Source organism: Anopheles darlingi, chromosome 3 (genome assembly GCF_943734745.1).
Source record: "Anopheles darlingi chromosome 3, idAnoDarlMG_H_01, whole genome shotgun sequence".
NCBI classification, from domain to species: domain Eukaryota; kingdom Metazoa; phylum Arthropoda; class Insecta; order Diptera; family Culicidae; genus Anopheles; species Anopheles darlingi.
In genome coordinates this window covers 55,227,042-55,254,541 of record NC_064875.1, presented here as the reverse complement: position 1 = coordinate 55,254,541, position 27,500 = coordinate 55,227,042, and the positions used below count along the sequence as shown (strand labels likewise).

At 48.9% G+C, this 27,500-nt stretch overlaps 1 protein-coding gene across 7 annotated transcripts in view; it reads left to right on the top strand.

The window, feature by feature from the left end:
* Positions 1-27,500, top strand: part of LOC125954990 (RNA binding protein fox-1 homolog 2) — a 149,695-nt gene that overhangs the window by 66,134 nt on the left and 56,061 nt on the right. For all 7 annotated transcript variants that reach the window (XM_049685770.1, XM_049685775.1, XM_049685773.1 and 4 more), the window contains exons 2-3: positions 23,590-23,889; positions 23,986-24,330. In XM_049685770.1, coding sequence (XP_049541727.1) covers positions 23,593-23,889; positions 23,986-24,330 — 642 coding nt within the window. In that variant the 5' untranslated portion in view covers positions 23,590-23,592. The remainder of the gene's footprint in view (positions 1-23,589; positions 23,890-23,985; positions 24,331-27,500) is intronic.

The following is a 27,500-nucleotide window of genomic DNA, read 5'->3' as shown; positions in this document are numbered from 1 at the left end:
TGGGGACTGGCGAAAGGAGGAATCCCTTGGAAAATACGCGAACCGTTCTTTTGCTGTACCTTTCAGTTTCCATTTACTTTCACACCCCTTCACCCCCACCATCTGCGCAGTGTGTTCGCGCGAATTGATGACGAGATAATGGATCAGGAGCGTCGGGTTGGGTGGGAGAAGGATCGGTCTTGTAGATGGTTGTTCCTCCCAGAACCGGGAATGCGAAAACGCGTAACGGTTTTCGCGTTGCGTCGTCGTCCCATCGGTGGGATGCCGGGTGAAAAGCTTTTACCAATTGTACCCAGGGTTTCGTTTCGGGTTTTTTTTTGTTTTGTTTTTGCCTGCCCCGTGCATCGACAACTAAAAGACAGAAAACATACCCAACGACTACAGCAACGACGACGACGGTGGTACGGCCGGTTGACGGCCGTAAATCAGACATGACGTTGAATAATTTTTGTCTTACAATTTTTTACGACCTTTCGGCGCTCTTCGTCCTGTGTACCGCGTCTTGGGCAATGTAAGCTGCCCCTCCCCCCTTTAACCTCGTCCCCATGACCTGTGGGGGTGGGTCTCATATTTTGTTGGTCCCGTTGGTACGTCGTTGATACCGAGAATTTTGATAAGAAAAGCCGTTGTTACGCTCCTGTCCGTCGTCGTGCTGTCGTATGGTTGCTGCCTTCTGCTGTAGTTGCCCAGGACCACAAGCATCCTGGCAGCCTGGTTGGCTCAATGGTGTTTTTGTTTTTTTTCGAGGGAAAGACAATGTTTTGTTAGTCGGCCTCGTATACATAAAGCATACGGGGGTGGCACCGGTGTGCCCTGGGCTCCCGTGGGACCACTTCGCCAGATGAGTGTCCAGAAGCGCGTCGCACAACCTCTCTTGCGGGGGGTCCCTCGGCAGTACCAGTGCCCGCTTTTACGACCGGGTAATCAATCTGTCACTTTGAGGTAGAGGAGGCCCTATACTTTTATGCGTTTTTAGATGAAAACGAGCAGCCTTACGCTCGCCCATTGAGTGTTAAAAAAAACCCCCCCACACGGAAGTGTAATAACTACGCGCTGACCATCGTCATCCATCCGGTGGTCGTAAATCTTTTTCTGTTTTATAATCAGTGTGTGCCAGAGGAATGATCCGTTTTTTTTTTTGGTTTGGGGAGTGGTGAGTAGCGGGAGGATATTCTTGAAAAATGTGTTTGATGCTACAACGCGAAACCCGAATTGACCTCCGTGCTGCTTGGGGCGTGCGGCGTGGATTACAGTTACTGTGTATTGCATGACAATATTTAAGAACATCTGTTCTGAATGACGCCAGGGACAAAGAGAGAGAAAGAGAGAGAGAGAGAGAGAGAGAGAGAGAGAGAGAGAGAGTGAAAGTTGTTGTCGAATGTCGGTAACAACGGAAATATCTCGTACCACACCGCGATTTAATTGCAAAATTGTCTAGACAAATCTTCGGCAGCGCCGTCTGCTGTCTAAACACGTCAACATCGCGGACTACATCGTCTTCGTCAATTACCGTTCGAGAGATATTAATTTTGCTTTATTTAAAACAATTTGTCTCACAAACAGTCTGCCGTGTGCTGCAGCTGCTACCAGCCAATGCGGTGCAGGCGTGCCAGGTGTGACCACCAAGTAGCTGATATCAAGTACCTGATGAAGATCGGTCCTCAGCAGCGGGAAAACTTGGGTATCAAACACCACTCTGCACGTGCAACCTTTTCGGTGTGCCTGGTAGCAGGTGGTGGTGACCGCTGCCTTTCCGACTCCGGGGGTCACTTTCATCTCTCACGAGCCACTTCTGCCTGTTCTTCGGTAACTTTGCTCGTTACCCTGAGTCGAGCTGATGAGGATACTGTGCCACGGTACGGGGCACGAGGCGTATCCTTTCAGAGAAGTTGCGCATTTTAATGTTCGCTTAATTTCACAAAGTGAAACCACGACGACGGTGGATAGTTTTTTTTTCTGCTTCTTCATCTTCTTCTCATCGCCAGTTTCGTCATTCGCCATCGCTTGCATCGCTTTTCGCCAAGACTTTTCTTTCGAAGAATCGCTCACAAGCAGACGCAGCACCGGTCCCAGCCCCACCCCGGGGCAGCACGGGTCTCGATGAGATGGTCCCACCAAACCCACCCACCAACCAATTAACCACACTGCGGTCCCTCCTGTCATGCCAAACTCGTGGCTCTCGTGATGCTAGTAGATGCTGTGGATCCATGAGCACCAGGAGCACCAGCACCAGCAACAGCAGTGTCGAGGATTGCACGGAATGCGAGTGGCCCAAGAAAACATAGTTTTTAATTAAATCTTCAACCCGTTCGGGGTAAACGGGCATATCACGGGTGGAGCCTGGCGGGGTGGGAAGCGAGGGACAGAAAAATGCAAAATAAGCATCGGAGCGTAGGATGTCAAGGGTTAATTGGTTAGAGACGGGGCGGGGGGACAGGCCACCCTGGAATGGGAGTAGGCCAGCATCGGTAGTCTCGTGTCAACGCGAGATGTCGACTCGAGGGGGGGGGGGGGGTCGATCGAGGAACGGACGAACGCGGTTATGAGCGAGGACTAATGAAATTACTCCATATTAAGACTGATTTCCCTTGCAAATCGGCGTCAAGAGACGGTCCTCGGATGCCCCCGGAACCTGATTGTCCCGGACAGCAACAGCAGCTGGCAGAGTGCGACCGGTTGGCCAATACATGCGACTGCGCACACAGACAGACGACGATACTATTGTGAAAGGGGGTTCGGTTCGGCTCGAATGTACAACAATCGTGAGTTTAAAGTGAAAAATTACATTAAATGGGTCACTTCCGGTCACGGACGATACACCGGCAACACTTCATCTCCTGAACATTAGTTGACACTTGTCTTGATGTTGTTTTATTTTTAACATTTCAATTCCGATTCCGGATTCCCAATAACAATCGAGCCAGCCGAGAAGAGTAGAGATGATGATGATGATGATGATGATGATGATGATGACGACGATGATGAGGAGGTTCCAGATGGTGACTCCTCCTACATCCGGGTATTGATTTTGTGCTGCTGGTGCTTCGGCGACGTTGGCGAGAGCAGCAGGTTCGAGCAAGTCGAGTGTCATCGGAATATTTCCACACGTTCCCGTTCGTCCACTCCGGTGCCTACTTCCTGGCTGCTCCCTGCTTTGACTTTATGATTGTTGTTTCGCAAACTCACCACCACTACCAGCATTCCTTGGTGCGGCCTTGGTGCGGTCACCCTCGCTCGAGTGGTGTTCCGTTGGGCAAGTTTTCGCCTTCTGTGCGCCTCCTTGACAAATAGTTAGTTTGATCGCTGTTTTCCCGGCACTCCACGGTGGCTCGAGTGTGTCCGGGCCGGAGCCGTGCCTGGCTCTCTCGATGGGCGCTGTGTTGTGTGCCCCCGTACCTACCAGGCACTTCTCGAGCCTTGACGTCTTTTCTTTGATATTGCTAATGCCCGGCCGGTCGTTTTGTTTATTTATTGGCGACCGTTAAAGATGGCGACAGAGCTGGTGTGGCGTGGCCTCTTCTGTGTGTCCGGAGAGTGTGTGTGGTTCTGTCAGAGTCAGAGACAGAGTCAGAGTGTTTTGCGCTGTGGCGCTGGCCTCGATGTGGGAATGTCTTACCACCGGAAACAGCATCCCTTCGCAGCGTCAGCGCAAAAGGCGCTTCGGAAAATCGATTCCCCCCCACTCCTTCGGGGACACCGATCTCTGTCAGCAAGTACCACTCCTCATCCTGCTACTCCAGCGACTACCGATCCCGGATATGATGGTAGTTTAGTTTTCGATCTCATCGAGCGTGTGGTAATGAACCCGGACCCGGGGTTGGGGACTATGCTGTTGTTTCTTCATCATCAAGATGAAGTCCGAGCCAAAAGAAAAACACCCAAGACCCCGTTACTCGCTTCATTATTCAGACAGTCGATACTTTTAGTTTTAATTACGCCCCGGGTTATAACCATTAATTGGATCCAGCGATTCCAGCTTCGTTGCTCTGTTCTCTCATTTGCTGTTCCGCCTTCTCATTTAGGAAAATGTGTTCCGGAGACTAGAGGCGCGACGAATATTGGACGTTCATAGCTGCGTGAAATGCGCCACAGGAAGCCTGAAACTCAAACATCCGCGCCTCTGTTTGAAGACTGCCATAGCGTGTTTCTTATTAATTTTGATGTCCGTCCGTCACTCCACCATGCTAACTGTGTATCAAACGATTTTCGCCTCTCTTCGCTCTCTTCTTTTCTACCAAACACTCCAACTTCTGGTAGTGTCCGTGTTTGACAAGTTATCTGTCATTAACAAATTGAGTTGAAGAGTCATTCCGTCCTCTCTCTCTCCCTCTTTTTCTCTCCCTCGTCGTGTAACCAACTCGAAGCTAGTTTCAAGCCTCAACTATCCTAACTATGGCCAAGATGGCTTCATTATGCAAAATTTATTCCTGCCAAATGCTGATTTCTGCTCTTGGCATTAGCTACGCTTGGCGTGGACCGGAGTTCATCCTTGAAAAAGGGTTTGCCATCGTAAATCAAATCGGTTGGCGCGATTTGCCGACCCTAGCGACCCTTCGAGGGACTGGTGTTTATGCTCACCGAGTCGTAAACGTGTCAGTATCCTGCTACTTCAGCCTTGTTGGTGCTCCTTCTTCATCGAAGAGCGCTTCAACCTTGAAAATAACCCCCACTTTCGATCGATTTAAATACTCTTTCAGATGAGAGTCGAAAGTGTCTTAATTTGTGTCTACCCGTCTTTGCGTCCGGCCTGCGCATCAAGAAAAGCGCACCACGACTTCACTTCTACCGTGATTGAAGCGCGTTGTCCTCCGCTTCGCACCGCTAACCAATCCCAAACCCTAAGCCAAAACCTAAAATCCCTTTTTGATGAAACACCTGTTCTATCGTGTCGTCCATCTATAACTATGGTACCCCAGACCCACCTAATGTGTGCCGGGTTTTTTTTTTATTCATTTCCGGAGCTTGATCCTCCGGAAAATCGGTCCATCTGGCTGTCAGGGGTTCATGCACGTTTTGTCGCTGTTGTTTCGTCTTGGATCATTGCTCAAAAGGATGCCGCCGGCGCACGGCGGCGGTGTCTTACGGTGGCTGGCCAAAAATACATTTCTTCCACGTCAAGGACCACACACAGGTGACACGCAGAAGGTGATAAAAATCTCAAATACATTCATGACCCCGGACACCTTTTACGGGTTGAGGGTTTTAGTGGAACCTTTCGCTTAATGCTTGTATTTCGGAGAGCAGGTGAGCAACCTTGGTGGACAAACCTTGGCGGGCATAAAGAAACGGGTTCGCACTAAGTAGAGAAAATGTCACGACACCATTAAAACTGTTTGTTACCGAGCCGGGATTCCTTCTCAATTTATTTATGTTAATAAAAAGAAGGTGGGGTAGCGTAGGCTGTGTGTGGTTTGGTTGTCTGGTACATTCCTGAGTGATCACTCATTCGCTTACCTAATACACATGTACACGGACGAAATGGAAATGTCTTCAGACGGTTCAACAAATTTCATTCAAGAAAAACGTGACAAGCATGCATGGGTTTTTCCTTTGAATTCCGACGTTGCGTTCGTTGCGACTTCGCAGGTGGATTCACAAAATGCATGAACCGTATATTCATTACCTCTCCCACACGGCATCTACCTTCTTACGCAGAATCTACTACGGTAGGAATATTTGCTTCACTGGGAACATTCCTTTCCGTTAAAAAGGTATACCTCTTGCGATGCGCTGCAATGTTCGAGTGGCTCTGGAACGCAAATTTGAAAAGTACATTCCAAGTTATAATGCTATCCGGAAACTTGGGCTGCATTGGACGTTGGTTTTGGAACCTTTTTCTTTTCCCATTTCTATCCATCTCGTACTCTCTAGACAGAAACAAGAACTGGACTGTCTTTATACACATTTCTGTTCCATAGACTTGTTCTGAGTACCAACTGGTTCCGGCATGATGTTATCGGTTGGCAGATTCTATGTAAAGAGCTCCAACCGGTAACCGGATGGGATTAATCCAACCGTGAGGCCTTACACAGACAGCGCAGAATCCGGAATCCGGAATCCGGAGCGGACATGGTTTCATTACCGTTGGGACGGGCTATGTTCTGTTTGAAAAGTACACCCAGCTTCCGATTTACAGTTCGTTTCCGTTCCGCACAGCAGCTGTTGCTTAAGGATAACCGAAACGAAACGGTCCCGGTTGTTGTACTTCAAAATCCCAAAATTGCCATTCACTTACGGCATTAAGATTCTGTTTTCGTTTTCAATTAACTTAAGGTTCAGCCCATGATAGCTACTCAGTCTGGGGCGGTGGGAAGCAATAATGAAGCTGTTTCTCCTTCGCGGAACATATCTGTATCGTACATACGGACGCCATACGGAATATTCAAGACGATTATCATTCACTACTCTAAAAGAAACTCCGGAACCATCATACCGACCAATATACTTGCTTGATTAATGGTCACACCATTCCCAATAGGAAGCGGATTGTATTTCTGCTTTGGGAGTTAGGAAACGACGAATAGCATACCCCATCATAAGGAGGTTTGGTTTAATTTCCGTTCGTAACGTTACATTTCTAGACGATTAGAAATGGTAGAGCTTCTTGTATTCAACCAACCAGGAACCAGTGCTTGAAAATAACGCTTCATCAGCCGGAAGTATGCCAAAATGATGGTTGAAATGCTTCATTACAATCGAGAGCTTATAAAAGGCAAAGAGCGAACTTGATTTATCGCATATTTTTAATCCAATTCAAGGTCGAGTAGCATAACTCTATTTCTCTAGTTTTCAGCATGAACAATTTATGCACTTCTGGCATGAAACTAGAGCTATTCCTAGTATCTGCGGAATTTGCAAAACTCAGCACTCTCCCCCCGCAGTGCTTCTTTACATGAGCCCTTCCAGGAAAAGCTCCCAGTGAAGATAAGGAAAATAGTGCTCAAGTTCGGTTTGAAAAACGATGCTGCACAAATTCCCAGCGAGAAGTGCCTTACCGCAAAGTGTGGTGGCATGTCGACTTGACGCTGCTAGTGTTTCCAGTTTGTTGATGTTGAAAAATTACTATGATACCACCTCGAGTTCGGCAATAAATCAGGATCAAAAGGCGGTCGGAGTAATGTTCTTTTGCGCGTCTGTTAAAAGGATGCCAAACACCACAGAGCCTTCGTGTATCGTTTGCTGGAGCAATTTAGAGGACGGGAAGCCAGATCTGAAAATTATGACGATAACACTCATAGGGTAGGATATCGGTTCGAAAGCCGATTTGAACTCTCTAGAGGAGTGGTTTGCTGCAAATGTGTCACTTGAAACGTGTTATCCTTAACCGCTACCAGAAGGAAAAGGGAAGAAAGAAATACAATTTGATTTGGTCCATTGAAGGATCAAATTTTGATGTGGGTTGTCTTATTGAGGTCTTAGGTATATGGTTACAGTAATGATGATAAATGAGTTTTTAATGCGTTTCTATCACCATTGTGATTACTATGTCGCTTTTTCCTTGTGGACAAAATTTAAGATTTACAACAACAACAAAAAACATGTTAAGTACTTCAATGACTTTACTAATAAATGCTTTTCTTTTTCGTTTCAGGTAAGTGTAACTGTCGATGCAAAGGAAGAAGAAAAAGCACAATCCAGCGCTCAGCAGTTGTAAAGAACTGTGCTAGTGTACAAGTACAAGTTAGTGAAACACGGAACCATTCACAAAAGACCAGTTGAAGAAAAAAAAAGATTAAATATTCCTTTCACAATCCCAACTCAAAAGGGGGCCAATTATACCAGAACTCGACCCTAATCACTCGCCCCTAGATGGGGAGGAAAAGATTAATATGCAGGTAGCAGGAAGTATCATCCCGATTCAACCCAACACTGACAAACCAATCCTAACGGCGGGACTGCTTTAAATTTAGAATGGAAAACGGGGTCGGTCTTTCTGCAGCTACTTCTCCGAATTCCAACCATTTTGGAGATGGCGATGTTGCGAGATCCGTCCTCCAGGTTCAACGCACTTTTGGTAGCGATTGGGAAGAGTTTTGTTACCAGATAAATCAAACCTTTAGAGCACCAAACGCGCTTCCCCTGTGAGGGAGTCTATCATTGATGTTCTTCGCGGTAGCCTCATCACAAGAAGGCCTCCAGTTCGTCTCCCTTACCTGGACAGCCTGCTATTCTAACGCCCTTGATTTAGCGTGCAAAAAAAACCAACAGGCCTTAAGGTGCATTTAGCCTCATTTTGGTTTTTGCGTGCCATTTGCTTCACCACAACATTCGCTCGTTTTTTTTGTTTTTGCTCGACCGCAACGTCCGCCAACTTCTTTGGGAATCGCCGCCGGTGTGGTACGTTCCGGAAAAAAAATCTCTGCAAATTATATCCAATCAACCGCATCCGACCGACCAGCAACGATGACCCTATGGCTCGAGGAGTGGTCGGTGTGTACCGCGAACGAGGGCTTGTGTATCACATACTCGGTTGCTGCACTCCGTGGTACGCATGTTGATGCTGTTATGCTGATATCTGCTTCTTTATTTTCGAGTAGCATAGTCTCGATATGAAGCGAGTGAGTAGGTGAGGAAGATTTCCAATCCAATAGTTCTGAGATGAGTTCACTGCTTTTATGTCATCAGGACCCATTCAACTCGCCCCTCAACCATCAATGCTGAGTTCCTTTCTTGTTTCAACAAACAGGATCAGAATCACTCCATGGAGCAATGATATTGGACGGGGTCTTGGCTGGCATTGTTTCCACACGCCGGTCTTAAAAGCATTGCTCCATCAGCAGCCCGTTGTCGAGTGCACTTTAGCGTCCTACCAATGATGAACTGGATGCATTTACTGCCCCAGCTTCGCTGGCTGGCCGCTCGGTGGCCATTTCTGCAAAATGCACATCACATTTCCGAGCATCAATTCACAGAAGCGAAAGGAAATAGCAAAATACACGTCTTCTAGGACGATGGTGGTCTCTGTTGTTGGCTCTGTCGTCGTCAGCGTAGTCCTTGTGGCGCTTCATGTGCTATGCGCTTCTCGAGCACACGGATCATGTTTTACCTTCCCACAGTTTACCGACCGAGCCGTACCGATCCCTTTATTGGCATCTTGGCATCGAGTTAACGACCGGCTCTCACAACACAACAACAGCACCGGTAGAACGCATTCCCGGCGAGTGAAGTTGGGTAAAGGAAAATTGCTTCGGTTTTAAATGTTTTTAAAAGATAGTTTTATGCTCTCCAGCAGAGCACTAATACACTTTTTCGTGTTTTAATATCTTACGGCACGCAGCGCTGTTGTTATATTTTTTATGGTTTTCTTACTGTTGGAAACCAACAAAACCTGTTCTGGCCCGGTTTTGTTTTTCGGGAGCCGTGTAATCAGCAAACACGCTCTAACAAACAAGCACCTCTCCGCTCAGTATGTGGCTTCCTTCGAATTTCAGTGTCGGAGGTTCCCTCGTGTCCATCGCTGGGAACCACCAATTATTCGGTTGCCCTTTATCCTTCTTCAGCTAGCGCGGGCTCTTCATTCGCAAAATTGCAAAACTTTTGCAGTAGCAGCAGCATGCACCACGATCAACATCGTCGTCGTCGTCGTCGTCGTCGTGCATATATGTTCTTTGTGGCTTACTGATGCCCGCATAAAGCAAACGATCAAGGGCGCGAGGGGAAGAAGGCGTAAGTGCTCTCCGAGGTGTGGTAAGGATGATGGATATCGCATAATTTTCTCAGAAGATGAGCGTTACCCGATGGTGCCGCTTCGTCGCGAAAAAGCGAAAAGAATATTAACCGGCAGGTTCGGTTCTCTGTCGAAGACCAAATACCCAGCCAGAGCAGTTTCGTTTTATCGTTTCTCGTTCGTTCGTTTGATGAAACACCGACGATGGATTGGATTTTTCTCGGGCGGCACGGTCAGAACCTCGTTTGCAACGAAGAATGAGGTTTCGGCGATAGAACCATAATTAGTTCACCGCAGGAAACTGATCAGGTTCCATTGGGGGGTAGCTGTCGGGCTATCGAACACATTACATACTTGCATCGCTGCGTTCCTAAAACTGCGTTTATTCAAGCGAGCAAAATTAACGCACACTGCACAGGAAGCCCCAAAACGACGATGCCCCAAGAAGTGAGGTGGTGTGAGAGGTGAAGGGATGGAATCTTAAGAATGCCACTCACCTCCCCCCCCCCCCTATTATCCCTAGTCGTAACAAGCGCAGCGCATACCACACAGCATGCGACCGTGCCTTTTGTTCCTTTGGTCACCAAAATATTCAAGATTGTGGCCAAGAATTTTTGAATTCCTAAGTCGTAAGGAGACGCACCCCACTGACGAGAGGACACTGCGTGACGTGCGACACTGTATTAACGGAGGATAAACAGACGAACAGCATTTGCTGGCAGCTGGTCGGCTCTCTACGGGGAATGTTGTATGAGAATTACATCAGAAAAAAAGCTCGACTACAAGGAATCTGGATCAGCAGTTGGCTGTCCGGGGCGAGTAGGTATTCGTCGTGGTATGTTTCTTTGCCGGCATATTTCTGCATGTACGTATTTTTTCGTTATAAATTCGAGTATCACGATAAGAAAATTCCATTGCATTGGGCAATATTTCTACATCTAAATGGTGGAACTTGTTTGAACAAAAATTTCAACTCTGAGAGCAATTTCAACTCTGCATCTCATAAAATAATTCATGGCAATCATCGAAATGAAAACCAATCACCGGAAGTGCAGCCGTACTACTATTGCTGCTGCTGCTGCTGCTGCTGCTCAAAGCGCCCGTTGGGAGCGAGCGCTTCATGGTGCGAACGTTAAGCCTACGCCCCATCTCGGACCAAAAGTGCAGCGATGCAAATAAACTCTGCATATTAATGCCAACCCCGGTATGCTATTTATATAGGTGAATACCATTAATAATCAAATACCGGGTAGAGCGGGAGGAAATACGCCAACGTTTACTAGCGACCAACGGGTTTTCGCTGTCAGTATGAGAGTGGTGTGGAGGCTTACGTCAGATTGCGAGATTCGACCATAACTTGACCAGTGATAGCAGCAAACCGGGGGCAGATTCTTGCTAACAGATGCGAATTGGACCGTATGCTATCGATTGCATCTGCCTGGCTGAGTGATTGAAAATGATTGGATTTTAAACCAAGTAGCCTTGTGCCAGCAATGACGGATCTTCGTTTGTTTGGCAGCGCTCTACTGCGTGCTTCATTAACCTCGATTTTTGAGCTGCTACTGCACCAGACACGCTTTTCCCGAAATATGTTTTTCATGGCTGCTAGATCCCACGTTGTAATTGAGATCGATCAAATGCAACTAAACAGCCATCTTGGATCGTTACCGTTTTGACTCGATTTTCAAAAGAGCTGACAGCAATCTGACAGCTTTAAGAATTATTTTTTTTTTCTACACATTTTCTCTTCAAATCATTAATCAAAACCATGAAAGTGATTGATTTCTTGCGTAGCATATCCTGCCTTTGTTGAGTGCCTCTGAGCTACTGCGGCGTTACCGTTTGCGGTTTTGCGGCTGCGGCCGTGATCGAAAGATACCATCTGCTTCGTGACGTCAAACGCTCGGCATGCCCTGTCCCTAGGGCAGACAGGCTTGATGGACCGCCGGCGTCGTCGTCATCCTCTGCACGCGGTGACACTTTTCAAAACGATGCAGAACCATAAAGAAATGTTAATTATTTGCAACACGTGCTGTCGTTTGTCTTGCGGCGGCAGTCCGAGTAGCAACGGAGACAGAGGCGCTGCTGATGTATCGCAAACGTTAGCATTTCCTACGTGAAAACCTTTCCGCAGTCGTCGTCGTCGTCGTCGCAGATGATGGGAAAGGCGCTCGAGTTTCGCTAATCGGTCGTTCGTCGCTCGCTCGGTTTGACGGTGGTCGCTGATGTCGCGAGAGCACGCAGGATGAGGATGCTGTCAGAAGTAACCGTTTTGGCAATAGGTGAAGGAAATTTATTTTAAAAAGAGAAACCTCAAACCTGCCAGAGAGTATAGCAGCAGCTCCGGTCTGTGCGTTTCGTTGTGACTTCGACGATCACCTGCGTGCCAATGGTGATGACATCTTGGTGATGAGTTCTGATCGCTGCATGTGTGTCAAACTTGACATCTGTGGACCTTCGAGAGTAAAGGAATAGCATCAAAACGACACATATTATGCTTCATCAGCTACCACAAACACTCAACTGATTTTAGCGTTACGTACAGCATGTTTATAACAAGCGAGATACGATTAATTATTGAATAATGAGTTCATCCATCATTTCCAATCCGGTAACCGAGCGAGCCTGAGTTTCATGCATAAATTTAAAATGATTTTAAAGTGAAAATCATTGACCGCTAAAACACAGACCACAGTGAATGCAATAAATCAACACACGACGCCGCACACTGTCACAACCGGATGGACGGAACGGAATAATTAAATATTTTATTTTTATTTTCAAATTGGTTTCCCATTTCCAATGCATCATCACAGCTCGCGGACCACTCAATCATGGTTCGCATGAATCAATTCGCTGCTCTAACACACTACAATCAGAGCACGGACACAGAAGCACACCATCACCCACGTACCCATCACCACCAACCTGCCATCTCACAGACGCACCCGACATCGGTTGCTGCCATCAAACGGATCGTTAACCGTCAGCCCGCGTTAACGTTTCGCTTAGCGACGGCCAAAGACGTTGCGCCGTGCGGTTTCGACGTGGCGCATTGCGAAGAAGAAAATAGTTACATACGGCCCATTGCCAACGGCACATGAAACATGGCCCAGCATCCCTGGCATGCTTCGGCGATCAATGGGGAAACGTGTCAAATGTTCACACCGCTCTCCATTCTCCGCGCGCCCCTTCTCTCGCCAGCGGCTTCACGATGAACCGGGGCCGGGGCTTTAGTCGGACGTAAACGCCGCGTAAAATCGATGTACCCTCATCAATCGTCGCCTCAGAACCGCCGAGAGTCGGCCTGAAATTCGTGATCGTGTACTTATGATGACTTATTGGATTGTCCCAAAACTGTACTTGAACTGTGCGGTAGGATTGTGGCAAACAAAAAACAGAGCATCTAACTGGTCAGAAATAGTTCAAAAACAGGAGAAGACGAAGAGGTCACAACACTCGATCATGCTTTTGTGGGGCCGCCCCAGTCATACAGCATAAATGTCAGATATATAAAGAATCGTTCACGTGATCTAACGCTCCTAGGTCGGCAGACTAAGACAGACTATCTAGTATGCTAATTAGAGTCTGTTAGATGGACTAGTTAGATTAGGTACCCCAGTGGTAGCTGTACAGTTTTAATGATTAATGCTATGTAACGAACGTCCCGAAGGCACGCCGCAAAGCATCATTCTATCCAATTATGCTCGCAGATAAGGCTAATTCCCTCTATCTAAGATCCTCTATCGTGATCCTAATTTCTGCGCTGAGCTACGGTACGGTGGAGCTACATTGTGTGGATTACATGATTCTCACAAGCGCATCAACTACTACACTGCGTTCTCGCAAAATTAAGACCACACAATCCAACGTTCGCCGTGACGTACGGTCGCTTCGTACGCACTCACGAAGAATCATTGCGTCTCTGCAAATTGCCTGGCCTGCCTGCGTGGTACTGCTTTACTGCGACCTTTACACAAGGTTCTTTCGGCTCGTTAGGCGCCCAACAAACTTTTGGCCACCCATCCATCCATCCATCCATCTGTACACTCAAGCGAAAGGCAGGAAGGAGGCAGGAGCAAGCGGGGTCCGTTGCGTATATGTGTATCTGCCGCAGATAATCCAACCTAATCCGGGAGGGTACGACGTCGGAAAACGTTCCTGTTTTTTTTTCTTCTTCTTCTCCTTTGCTGCCAGAAACTCAAAGGTCCCAATCCCAGGCACCATCGGGTCATAAATCTTGTTGCTAAATGCAAAAATGCTCATCCTGTTGCCTTGTACTTCGGAGAGGGGAGGCTTGATAAAAACAAATGGAATCGTTGCGCTCAACTAAGGGTCCTAACACACGACTGACGTGTGAGTGGGAGTGATGTGCCCAGAAACACACACACACACACAGACAACGATAAATCACGCATCATTTGCAACGAAGAGTGATAGGCTTCTGGATGACCGTAAGGATCGTCCGTTTGGAGCACGAACACACGGACAACACCAGGGCCATGGTTGCAAGGATGGATGGACAACAAACTCTAATCCTGCTCCTCCTCCTTCTGCTGCCAGGTCAAAGTGGAAAAACTTTTACAAAACTTTCCTCCCTCCCCTCTTCCAGCCCGCTTCCCTTGTCAGAAATTAGGATATACATAGCAGCTGCGAAGGTGACAAGGACCCCGGGGGGGGACCCTCTGTGAGTGTGTGGTTTCGCTGCTTGTCGTCGCCCACTGGTACTGTTGGCGCTGATTGGGGCTGATGATGAGAAGTAGCTAAATGGCGTCCTTGGGTGTTGGGCAGAGGCAGGGGGAAGAAGGCAATGACTCTCACCACACCACTTGGCATCGTCGGGTCCGAGATTGAAGGTCTGGCAAATGGTGCATGGTGCTCGCTCGCTCGCTCGCTCGTTCGTTCGGCTCGTCGTGTTTGAATTTTGCTTCTGATTTACAGCCCGACCTGGCCGCCCGTCTGTGCTGTGCCTGTAGGTCCTCCGGGCTGCTCCTGCCACTGGCCACCAGTAGCTATTTCAATCTCAATCGTTTCTGTCAACGACAGTCGACGGTGGCAAGGTCCCTGGTATGAACGACGAGTGTGCCGAACCCGAATACCGACCTCAGTAGCCGACCGGCATACAACAACGCTTGGACAACAGACACACACGCGCGCGTGCGCTCGTACACAAGCTTAGAAGCACACATTCCCCTTCCCAGAACAAGTGATGCCACAGGCCAGAGAGCGAAGGTTGGAAAATAGTAGTTCCTTCTTCTTCTACTTCTTCTTCTACGGACAGCGCAGACCGGTCTAAACGATTTTCGCTAAAAAGTTCCTGCTGTTCAGCCCGTCCAGCCGTCCGAGGGCATGGAAATCTGGTATTGGCAGACGCATTCCATTTGAGAAACAATAAATTACAAACCACTTTCCGCAGCACCACCACCAGCAGCAGCAGCAGCAGCAGCAGCAGCAGCAGTTTATTCTTCCATTTTCCCGCCCCGCATCAATCGTCGGGTTGGACTGGACGCACGGATGTTGTAGTGAATCCGATCTGGGAGCTCCTCCTCGTCGACACCTTCACCACACAGAGTTCGATTCGTGGAAGGCCGGTCTCTGCTATCATCCTGAGGATTTTGTATGCGTGTTTTTTTCCTTGCTCCCTTTCTCTCTCTCTCTCTTGTGTTGCCGCTGTGTGGTCTGGCACGTAAGAGGATTGGCATACACAGACATCGAATCGCTGTTAAGACGCTTCGAGGAGTCGTCGTCGTCGTCGTCGTCGTGTCGAAATGCCCCTGGTGGGTTCAGTGTCCGGGGGAGTGCCGGGAGTTTGGTTGCTCAACTGGAAAACACGCAGCAACAGCAGCGACAGAAGAGTGGTCTTAAATCAAACCGGGAATGCTGCTGCTGCTGCTGCTGCTGCTACATGTCAAGTACCGGATCCGGCGAAGCTACCGCAAGCTTCTAAGGAAATACTTCAAAGCCAAAGCCCCCTCTCCCATTCCCGGCGTTCCGGTGGTACCAACCAGATCGATGAGGCATTAGGAATCTTATCGATTCCCATTTCAGACGCTGCTGCTGATTGAAATTGGACCACACACACACACGCACAAACGCACGCCCATGTTAACTCGTTTGAACACGTTCTCTCTCCACTTTCGCATCCTTTTCCGGCGAGTCGACTTAAGCAACTCAATTGTAGCAACGGCCATGCACGGGATACACTCTTCACCAAACCGATTACACACATTAGTTGGTTGGTTGGCAAACCGCATTAAACGGTTTGGCGAATGGCGACGGCCTGCTTAGCAGCGACTGCGCTCAACATCTCAACCGTGTTGGATTGGTCCAAGCTAGCTTGCTGGCTAGAGGTTGTTGGAAACCATGGAGACGCTCTCCATCTTCTCCATCTTCATTATCCTACTTACACCACCCGCCAATGGCGAGAGCGTCACTTCACGGTTCCGTCCTCCTCGAGTGCATCCGGTGCAATCCGGCATCCGGATCCCAACGATGTAGATGGCCACCATCATCGCCATCATCACCAGCAGCAGTAGCAGCAGGTCGTCGTTACACGTTCTGCAACACTTCGCTACATTGTGGGTCCACTCCATGCATCCCGCACAGCCTACTCTCTGCTACTCACGCGGGGACTACTTCTTGGCGACGCTCTGCTCTCCCGGTTCGCCTCGGTCTTGGGACACACCGCACGCAGCAGCGCTCAGTGCGAAGCGATGCGCAATAAATTATAAATAAACAAGCCTTGAAAGAAAATGGAAAATACGACGCCGTCCTTCCCGTCCTACCCCCGCACCCCGGTCCGGAACCACTCGATTCCGGGGAAAAATTCTCGGGGGAAAATTGGAAAAACATTATTTCTCGAGTCCCTCGAGTCTCGAGCTCCTCCGTGCTTCGCGCACGACAGTGGGTACACCATCTTTGGATTTGTGACTCTTTGCTCTCCCTGTCTCGCTCTCTATCTCGTTCTCTGTCTCTCTGTGTATCCGACCGACACGACTACTAATTATAGGCCAGGTGCTGATGGATGTATAACACCGACGCCGGCGTGTTGTACGGTGTAGCCAAGATGGTAGCCAAGCACGTTCCTTTGGAATGACGTTTTAAATGTCATCCAGAACAACCGCCTGCTTGGATTGGATGTCACCAAGATTCGTCCATCTTTTTCGTTCCATTGCTTGGAGCTGTGGGGATAAGATGACTGCGTAGGTTTTTGCAGGATGACATCATCCATAGAAAATGGCCGCTTGGTGCGGTAATAAATGCCCTTTCGCTCGGTATTCATGTTTGGTGTACATTTGAGTTGAACACTTTACCTTTTTCTCGTGCGCACACTGTTTGGGATAATTTGATATCGAACACTCAAGACATTAAAGGCTATTCTCCCTTCTCGACATCAAACAGAGCCCAGGCGGACCAAGACGCGTCTTGTCCATTTTGCTATTTATTGACATGCCGTACATGTTTATGATCCATTAGCTAATCATTCGCTTTTGCTCTAGGACACTCCCGGTCCACTCCTACAGCAGAAACGGTGCAATCGGTGTATGCTAATTGATTAGCTTCGAGAGAGCGAGAAAGAGAGAAAGAGAGAGGCAAAACACCACCATCCCAGCATCGACTCTCCATCCTCGGCTACGTGCCTGGGGTTGTACACATTTTTAATTAATCGACTTCATACATCACCAACAGGCGCACAGCAAGGCGCACGTCCCGAGAATATTGAAACTTTCTCTCGGCCCGAACCCCGAAACCCCTCGAGATTCCCTGGAGTCGGTCCCGAAAGCCCCTCTTCGGTGCTGCCTCTAGTCCCCAGCAAAGTTGAGGCTTTTCACGAGAAAATGGAAGCAAAACACAAACTTTTCCTAAACACAATCTTTACGTCGGCGTTGGATGGATGGAGGCGCGCGGGGCGGACCTTAACGAAGGAAATGAACTTCTTCCTTCGTTCAGTGGTGCCCACGCACACACACACACACGCACACTCGCCTACCATACCGCTTTCCTTTCCGCTTCAATGCGTTCCGTTCGGTTTGGACTGCGCTTTTGGATGACGAGTGACGATCAATCTTGTCGCCACCCTTGCCACTGTTGTTACGACGACAACGACGCAGCGCACCAGAAAACAGAGCAAAGTTTGGTGTGGCAAAAGTTAGTGTAGCTAATTTATGTTTTGCCAAAACATGGCCATCACCACCAGCGGCGCTCTCTTGTGCGCGCGCTCTCTCTCTCTCTCTCTCTCTCTCTTTCTCTTATATCTACTGTCACCGATGGTCCCTGCCATTGAAGGCGTTCAGCAACGTCCCAGCGACTAACGTGTTTTGGGAGAGGCGGATTGGTTTTCTTTCCCGGGGAAAAACTATTTCCAAACCACTATGGCTGACTGGCTGGCTGGCTGGCTGGCTGGCTGCCAGTAAGAATCCTCGTAATAATAACGTTCGCCTGATGGTTGGACAACTTGGAGCCGTCTGCACACCCAGAGAGACCGACGAAGAGAGGGAGGAACGGTTCGGTTGGTGTCGGTCTTTGGTGAATTGTGACGACATGTTTGCCGGTTGCTTGGCGCACTGTCAACCGTTTGCGTAGCGAACGATCTGCGTTCGGGACCCCCCAGATCGGCAGACAGATGACCCCCTGTGTTGAAGAACGGTTAAACTTTGGCCAAACATCAATTAATCAAACAACCTGTTCGGGAACGGGTTTCTAGTGGTGGTGGTGGTGCGCACGCTTCTTCGCTTCGTCAATTTCTACTTCGTACAGTAGTGGGGATGATGGTGGAATTTATGCACAAAAACCGTTCCCTCTGTCGCGCCCATTCAGGAATGTTCTACCGGAAGCAGGGTTCAACGTTAGCTTTCGATATTTCACTCAAAACGTTCCCCGGGATCGTGCTGTATTGTGTTAAGGTGTGTGCGTGTGTCACCTTTGAGGCGAGCGTGGGACGGCGCGATATTTTCAAAGTTCTCCGGTAAGCGCCTGAAACTTTGTGTCCCCACAACTCCGTTCCTGGGGGGAGTATCCCGGTTGGCATACCAGGAATAGCTTACCGAGTGATCGCCATCCAGGATCGCAGCTGTCTGTGTGTGTGTATGCGTCCCCGGGAACCGTTGGCATGTTTACGCAAATCGAATGAATAACGAGTATCGTCGTCGTCGTCGTCGCCGCCGCCGGAAAACTGAAGGCGAAAAACCGGAAGCCGAACTCGTGGTCACCACGGTGATGATTGCTCGCGCATGATCGGGACCTTGGCAGGAGAGGGCGACGGGAGCTCTATTTGGAATGTCGAATGTTTTACCCCGTCATTATCCAAGCGCCGTGGGCTGTGGAGAATGTTTTCCGGAGCGCCACTTGAACCTTCGGACACTCGAAAGCGCCAATGCCAATGTTTGTCCTGGAATGCTGGAGGTGAGCCGCTAGTGAGAAGCATGTATTCGAAACAGGTCGAAAGACTGCGAGGCAGAATTTATCGGCATTCACCTAGCGGTGCACGATTCCCGTGCTGTTGACTTTTTGTGTTTTGAATTTGTTGTATGGCCGGGGCGGGCGCGCACCACCGGTGCATCATCACACACACAAACACATGGAGACAGGATCCATCCATGAATTTTCATCAACGAAAGTGCACCCGTTGGTGCAGAATGTTTATGTAAAAGGGAGAACGAGAGAGAGAGAGAGAGACAGTCGCGATCCGCATTGAAGAACATCTCTATACCGTCCTCGGACCATCGATTTTGCATACAAAGTACTCGGTACTCGTTCCCTCTGGATGCCGTCTGGATGAATGTAGCTGCTGCACGATACTGTTGGGCTTACCACCTCGTCTAGTATACGCCAAAACGCTAATGCTGTTGCAAGTCAGAAAGGTATCCTGTTTTACTTCTTTCTAGACTCCCTGCCATCCGCCCCACCCAAAACTCTCATGTTGAACACTCTTATACATTATGATGGGCCCGGGAAACCCGGGACACAGTCGAACATGAAGCAGCTTTGGCGCGTAAAGCCTCCGGCGAGGATGATAACAAGGATGGTGTGAGGCATTATGTATCCCCAGATCTCATTTCATTCTTGTTTATCGAACGCCTGCATCGTCGTTATGCGACCGGTCGGTTTGAGCTTCGCGCCTACCTTGCACACCACTCTTCGAGGACGGCGAAGGAGGCAATACAGGCGCGTGAGGACGAGTAGCGAGAAGCACTCGATTCCAATGGCCAAATGGTTGTTTATGGTGGCAAAGGAATGGATGGATGCTGGTTTCAAGTAATTGGCAAACACTAGCAGCGCAAATAGGGAATGTGTGGCGGCCGGCCACAACCGACCGTCCGACCGACGCGTAGAGGTAGATTGCGATCTGCGGGTCCCACATCACCGATCCGATGGCCATACGTACGGACGGAATTACCATCGCGAGTACGACCAGCGGTGTGTGTGTATGATGATGAGGTGTCATGTAGTTAGTGGCCTACTTTGCGCGTTCGACGATAGTAGGCGATCAGATGTCAATGTGAGCATTGGCTACTTCTCTAATCCAAATACAGTATCATTCTGTACTTCGGGAATTCTTATTATTGTAGCAAATATTACTTATTCTAAAAATGTTTAATTAAAAGCTAAACTCAGTGTGCTTTTTTAAGCATTGTTCTGTAGTTCTGTCAATTTTATTTGTCGCAAAAATTTGCAAAACATCTCCTCTTCCACACCATAAGGTTTTTTTTTATCTGCTATTTACTGTTTGCTAAGGATGAACTCTGCTAACGACCCTTCCGTTGTTGCTACTGCTGCTGAGGATAATGGTCGTTCTTGTGCAAAACTTTTGCTTTCCTTCTTCTACGGAATAAAAACACTTGAAAAGTCATCTCCGTCCAGGGTCCATGGTCACTAGTTTTCCCTTGGTCGCTTTTCCTTCAAACCGCTCAGCCACTCAATTGCTGGTGTTGGCGTTTTTCATTCGATTCGAGCAAACATTCCCGAGGCTGCTGACGAAGCCAGGCTTGCGTTGCTGCGGAAGAAGTTACTTGTTACGAGTTGCGATTACTTTCAGCCATTTTTTTTTGCTCTTCTTTTTCGCGCAATAGCTTGATGAAGTTAATTTCATTCGCTACGTAACGCGTAACGTACCAGCAATACGAAGCTGTGTGAGATTGTCATAATTAGGCCGGACTTTTAATTGTGCTCGATGGATTTTGTTGGAAAATTAAAACTTCTATGTTCACTTCACCCACCGGTAGCAGATGATGATTTGTTAATATCCAATTTTGTGCGTAGATGCGTCGGCCGTCGCTGGAGTTGAGTTGAAATTGCTTTTTCTCATTCCAAAATGCGCCCAAATTGAAGGGAACGATAATTAGCTTTAACCTCGCTGCCACCGGGATGAATAAGACATGAGTGCTTCGTTTCGAAAACCGAAAGCTAAGCTGTTGTTTTTTGACATACGGAAAGTTATTAATACCAGCTCTAGTTACATCAGCACAGCATAAGGGTGACAGCATTTCGGCAAAGTTCCGTATACTCGCAACCCTCAGAATCGAGGCTGAACGAAGTACCGAGCGTTCCAGTCAGTCCGTCTGAAAGGATGCGATAGTCGGCTTTGATCGGGGATTTTACGCCTTTCACGGAATTACATTGCGCATTAAGCGGAATCCCTTTCCTTGGTGCCGCGGCACCATACAAACAACCCTGATGTGCTTTTCTGGAAGTAGTACTGCCCAAACCGGACCGGAGCCCTCGCATCCCTTTCACTGGGAAAGGATTTGCTGGTAAAATGGACACTAATCGCTGATTGGGATGCTCCGCTCCCTGGCCACTTACTGGCTGGCTGAGCCCGGCCGCAACCATTCACTGAGACGAGTTCAATTAGGTTTTATATTTATCGTTTCACCGGTCTAGCACTGGTGTGCCCACGTGTGTGTGTGTGAGTGTGAGGAGTCTTTTACCTTTATACACACAAAACCATCCCGGAAGCGGACAGTGACACGCAGAGATGGGATGCGCTGTAATGTGGACAGGTTGGTGGAAGTTTAATCAAAACTAAACGAGCATAAATTGCTTTTACAGCTCTCGCACTCAGCGTTCAGGGCGGGATAAACAGTGCCTACTCACTTGCGGCGATACCGCGCTATCAACAAAGACTTTTCACCAGCAACAACAACTTTTGCCGATAAGCCTGTTTTGATTGCTGCAATGCATAACATAAACAACGGGCGCTTGCCAACGCTATACCGAACCTCCCCGCATAACGACTTCATTCTGAGGAAAAACGGGCCATTGCCATTATCTTAGTTGGCTAGTTGGCATGGGCACGATAATGGAATGGAGATGGAACAAGGCAAGCGATGGGGATATGATTTTTGCACCATTCTCCTCGATCCCATTTGCCTTGTTTGCCATTTCACCGGAAGATTCGATATATTTCGCATCCCACGCTCCTCCGAAGCGGAAATGAAGTTTGTCGTTCCCGAGCAACCGAACTGCCGGTTGGTTGTGTGTGCGTGTTCCGAACCATTGGGTTCGGAACCAGGAAACAGACCACTGGTCTGGTAACAGACCACTGAGAGAAACGACGACGACTAGGATTTTGTTTTGTTCTGGAAATAGAACAACCACAGACCAAAGCAGGCGTGGCGTCTCGCCTGCCTTAAGGAGGAAGAACCTAAGAACGAGTCCTCTGCTCCCATTCGACCAGTTTAGTTCTGCAAAGCGATTGTGGTTTCCTGTGGCTGGAGATACACACGGACACGGTTCCTGGAGCACGGGACGGGACTATTGAAACCGATCTGTACAGGCCACAATCAACAGTGAAATTATGCTACTTCTAGTCTGGATGGAGGATGGGACCATCCGGACGGGCTATCAGGGTCCCATTGGTCGATGCATTTGATCCTACGAACATGCAAATGCAATACAAGCAGGGAGGAGGAGCAGGAGGAGGAGTTGGTAAGCGACGAAACAAAAGGTGAACTTTGAACTCATTCTGACGCCTTTCCCCGGCCACCCTAGATGCCCCTGGAGTTTATCCTGCGAGGTGACGGTTTGCAAAAATATTTTCAAGTGAGTTGCCTAGTGCCTGCCTCGTTCTTGGTATGCTCCGGTCGCACCTATTTAGGGGGGCGGGCAACATTAAATGCAAACAAACGGCCACACACACAGTGTCAGTACGTTCGCCAAAGTAAGGCTACATAGCGCGGGGCGAGCACAGTAGTGCCCCCACGTCACGTCACACGTGGAAGACATGTTTGTTCAGCACTCTTTTGTGTTTTCGTACCGTAGGCGTTTGTATGGGTTGCTATTGGGATTCAAAGGACATCTTTCGTGCCAGATTGGAGATTCAGTATGGCGAGTGAGTGAGAGCAACCGCGGCACTAATGCTCTTTAACGTTGTGTGCCTTTAGGCGAATGTTCCTCGAAAACACACAAAGCCACACAGGCCTATGCTGGGAACTGCTGAAGGACCTGCAACGTGCATCCACTCTGTGCAATGTGCAATGATAATCAATTCATCTTTCACCAATCAACCAATGGAATGAAGCAAACGGATTGTGATTGTTTGTATGTCTAGTAGAAGACCCCATTCTGTTCGAGATCTGCTCGTTTTCCACAAAACTCTGTTTACCTTCTGCCGTGCTCGCTCCTAGCTGATAGAACTCTCTGACCTTCCGGTGGCGCGGGTGAAGCAACCAACGATTCATTAATATGAAAATTTTATGCAAAAATGTAGCAAACCAGCAGCAGTTCGAGTTGTGTCGTCGTCGAGCTCGCCGGTTAAAATCGGTTTAATGACATGCGGTTTTCTAACAATAGTCCCGCCCCCGTCCCCGTCTCCGTCTGTCCGACGACCCCGATGGACCGATTTAAAGCAGAATTTTAATTTCCATTTCCCCGCCTTTCTTTTTCTCTATTTCTTTGCCTTGCCCACCGTTCTCCTTCCACAGCAGATGGTCCAGGGGATGGGACCGTTTCCGGGAACGCCCGGGTTCCCGCCCGGTGCAGCACAGTCCGTCAGCACAGACAGCCTGTCGGTGCAGGTCGTAAAGGGTGCCACCGGTCCCGGTGGTGCTGGCAGTGCGGGTGGTGGCGGTGGTAGCGGAGGCGGTGGAACAGTAACGCTCGATCAACATTCGCTCAGCACACTGAAGCAGCAGCAGGAACAACTGAACCAGCAAGCCGCCGCCGCTGCCGTCGCAGCCGCTGCCGCCGCACAGATCAACGCGTCGACGCAATCGTTGCGAAATGTAAGTCGCACCAAAAAAAACTCTTCTACTGCCTACTAATCTTATTTTATATATTAATCAATCAATCAATGGGTTCTTCTCATTCCTTTTCAACAGTCCGTGAGTCAATTTAGCCCACAGTCAGTATTGGGTGCCCCGCCAGCGACCTCGATAGCCGTCTCGATGCCCATGTCCCTGTCGTCGACCATGGTGAGTGGTACCGGGGTGACAAATGGCGTTGCCGCTGCCGCTAATATGGCTGCAGCGGCCGCTGCCGCAGCCGCGGCCATGAACGGTGGATCGCCAGGCGCCTCCACCGGAGTCAACGGGAATGGATGTGCTGGTGGCGCCAACGGCAGCAATGGTAGCGGTATCGTCGGTGGCATCGGAAGCCCCACCGGTGCCGGTGGCGCCGGGAATGGTGCCATGACGAAGGGAACGGAACAACAGACTGTCAACATTGTGAGTAGCAACATTTCAAACACTTTTGCTAACAAAACAACACGGGAACTACCAAATAACAGTGTAAAGTTGTCTCACTGACTGCGTTTCTAGTTGTTTTGAAGAAGAAGATGCACTAACAGTCACCAAACAAACAATACGAACGGAATTCGGTCCTTCTTTTTTTTTATTTTAATTATTCCAACGTCTGTCATTACTTCCACAAAACGATGGCCAAGAACAATAGTAATGGCGCTCAACGTATGAGTAAACGTTGATGTGTTGCTGCTTTTCATTGCCGATGCTCGTTGATGAACGCTGCGTTTACCGCCAGCCGAACACAAGGGACCGAAACAAACAGATTCTGGAGAAACAATTTCATCTTCTTTTGCCTCAGCATAAAATGGAGCTGACCTCTTCTCCGGCTTCGGTGGCTTCCGAAACGAGGCTACGAACAATAAAAAGCAGCAGCACCGAGAGCATCGGCCCGGGGGGTGGGGGGCAACGAGAAACATAATTTTTCCAAACAAACAAACCTCTCCACGATGCAGGCCGGGACGGGGGAGCAAGGAGTGGTTTGCAACGAGATGCCACTCCGCCCCATGTTGTCCCACATAATCAACGGACATTCATCAGCTAAATAGACAAACGAAATGAAAGATCTCCCGAGTGAGATGGTGAACACACACAGAGAAAGAGAGAGAGAGAGATAAAGAGAGAGAAAAGGCAAACATGTGGGACACACTGTGTCGCAATGCAAATCATGCTCCATATATCCTCTTTTCCAAAAGGACCCAAGAAGGAGGTCCCGGGAGTTCAGTCCAAAAATGAATGCAAATGAAACCGGGTCGTTTCTGTCCGGCTCTCGGCTCATTGCTGGCCTTATCTTTCAATCGAATGAAGCCCGCCGGTGAGGGAGGGTAAAAAGGTGTGGAACGTGGAAGCGGTGGAATTGTTGTTAAAGTTGGAGAGGGGCTTTTATGGCGAACCTGATACACAACCGGACGCCTGCCACAGTTTGCCTTAAAGCGCACCAGCATCTGAAAGTTACTGTCCAGCCGGTATGGGAAACTGTGTCATAGTTGATGTGTTTCCATTTTTTCGTTATCACCAGAGAGGACACAACACACACACACACACACACTCGAGGGTATCCAAAAAAAGGCAGAAGTCGTAATGGTGCGCCATTAACATCTCGACAGCTGCCAGTCCAGGGGTTTTGGATCTCGCAAAAAGGGACAACCAACCTATACGATGATGTTGGCCGCAACTGATTGGCAACAACATGGTCATAAAATATTTGTCCTACAAAGGCCCGTTCACCAATCACCGACAATCCGGTGACATCATATTGAGACACAATATAAGCAGCTGCAGGAGCAGTAGCAATGGAGATAAGATAGTACACGATTGTTTATCACCTCTGTCTAGGACAGACAGGACCACTAACTAGTTCTCAAATACACCTTCATCAGTGTGGTGAACAGCTTGTTTTTCTGATGCTGCATCAGTTTTCTGGTCAACATCTGGCACTTTTGGATCGATGTCAAATCACCTTGCCGTCTAATAACGTTTGTGTCGATGTTTTAGTACTCTTTTGGTACAAAACCATCAGCTACTAGCCGCCTTACAAATCAGCCTTTTGCTGACTAATGCTTCGGATTTGTCATCCAGCATCCCAGAGCTACTCCGGCCGGTCTTCTCCCTTCAACTAAAAACTCATAAAATGCACGCCTTTTTGAGTCATTCCCAACTGTCTGTGGGTCCGGTGGGGCGATGCGCTCATCAACAACGCCGCCACAGCTGAACTGGCCAGACTGGCGCCTGAGAACTCGTTTGCTCGCTCGCTCGGCAACAAACACCAGACGCCCCAGAGTTCGGTGAGACCGTTCCCGACGATCCCGACTTTTGGTCCGGTGCCAAATCCGTGTCGTGCAGTGCGGTGGCGCAAATGTCACTGGGATGGTGACGGCACCGCGAAACGAAACCTTCTGGCTCCAAACGCCAACGTGGTCGCCGTGGTCGTCCTGATGTCGGCACTCGGATGATACTTTTACATTTGGCTAATTTATTCACCACTCGTGTCCAACAACTCAAGAGCTCGCTCGTTCGTCTGGCCCGCCGGCTGAGATTACGACGACTTTTTGCCAATTTCCTCCGTGCGCGCCGCCACGTTCGCCTTTATTGGTGGGTGCTTCTGATGACACCTTCATGGCTGCTCATTCCAGGATGCGTTTTTGGGAGTGTAAAATCCTGTCACTCGCCTAATTAGGAACCGACCACAGGCCTCTTCCTCTACCGTACCGCAAATGATATCCACCATGCTGTTGATTGATTTCTGCTCCTCCGTAACGCTAATCTCTCCACGATGCTTCTCGTCCATCTCCCGGGCTTCTGCTTCTGCTGCCGTAGTTTGGCCTTTCGACGCAAGACGTCGTCCTTCGTGGCCAGAAAATTCACCAATGGAGGCGCCTTGTCGCCGGTAATTATCGTGAAACATTCTGTCATGTTTCGCTCCGGCCCTTCCGGCCTCCGGGTCCGCGTCCGCTTGTTTTCGCTTCGCACACTTCTCTGGCCACCTAACGAGCACACGGGAATGCGTGCGAGCTGAGTTGGCAAAAATGTATTTTTGACGAAAGTTACAAATGAGGGAAAACTTTTTCCCGCACGAAAAAAACGAAACATCTCACAGAAACGCCAGCCCCTCGAGGCGGCGTATGGTGTGTTATTGTTAGCCCAGAGCATCACATCACAGTGTGCCGGAAATGAAGCTGTCAATTTGTGTTGCGAAAGCCAAAGAGAGCCAACGAAACATTTGTAACAATCGCAGTCGGCAATGGAATGGATGTTCGGAAACACGCCAGGAAGTAACACGAGCCGGGCTCGCCTTTCAGCTTTTCAATTAGATCACTGGCCACTGTGTGGGCACCATGGGCGAAGAGCCCGGGCAGGCTATCTGATTAATCAATCCCTCGAAATGATGCGGCCGGTTTGGGGGTGGGGGATCGTTTTTCATTCCACTCACCATCTCACTACTGCAACTCACCAGAAGAACCAGTCATGACCGGTCCGGTCCAACAGTATCGGTTCGTGGTTCCCGGTCTCATTAAAAGCTGCAGTGCACGCGCGAGCGTGTGTGTGAGTCCGGCCATTATCATCAGTTCGGTACGCTTACTGGTCACTGCTTGCAA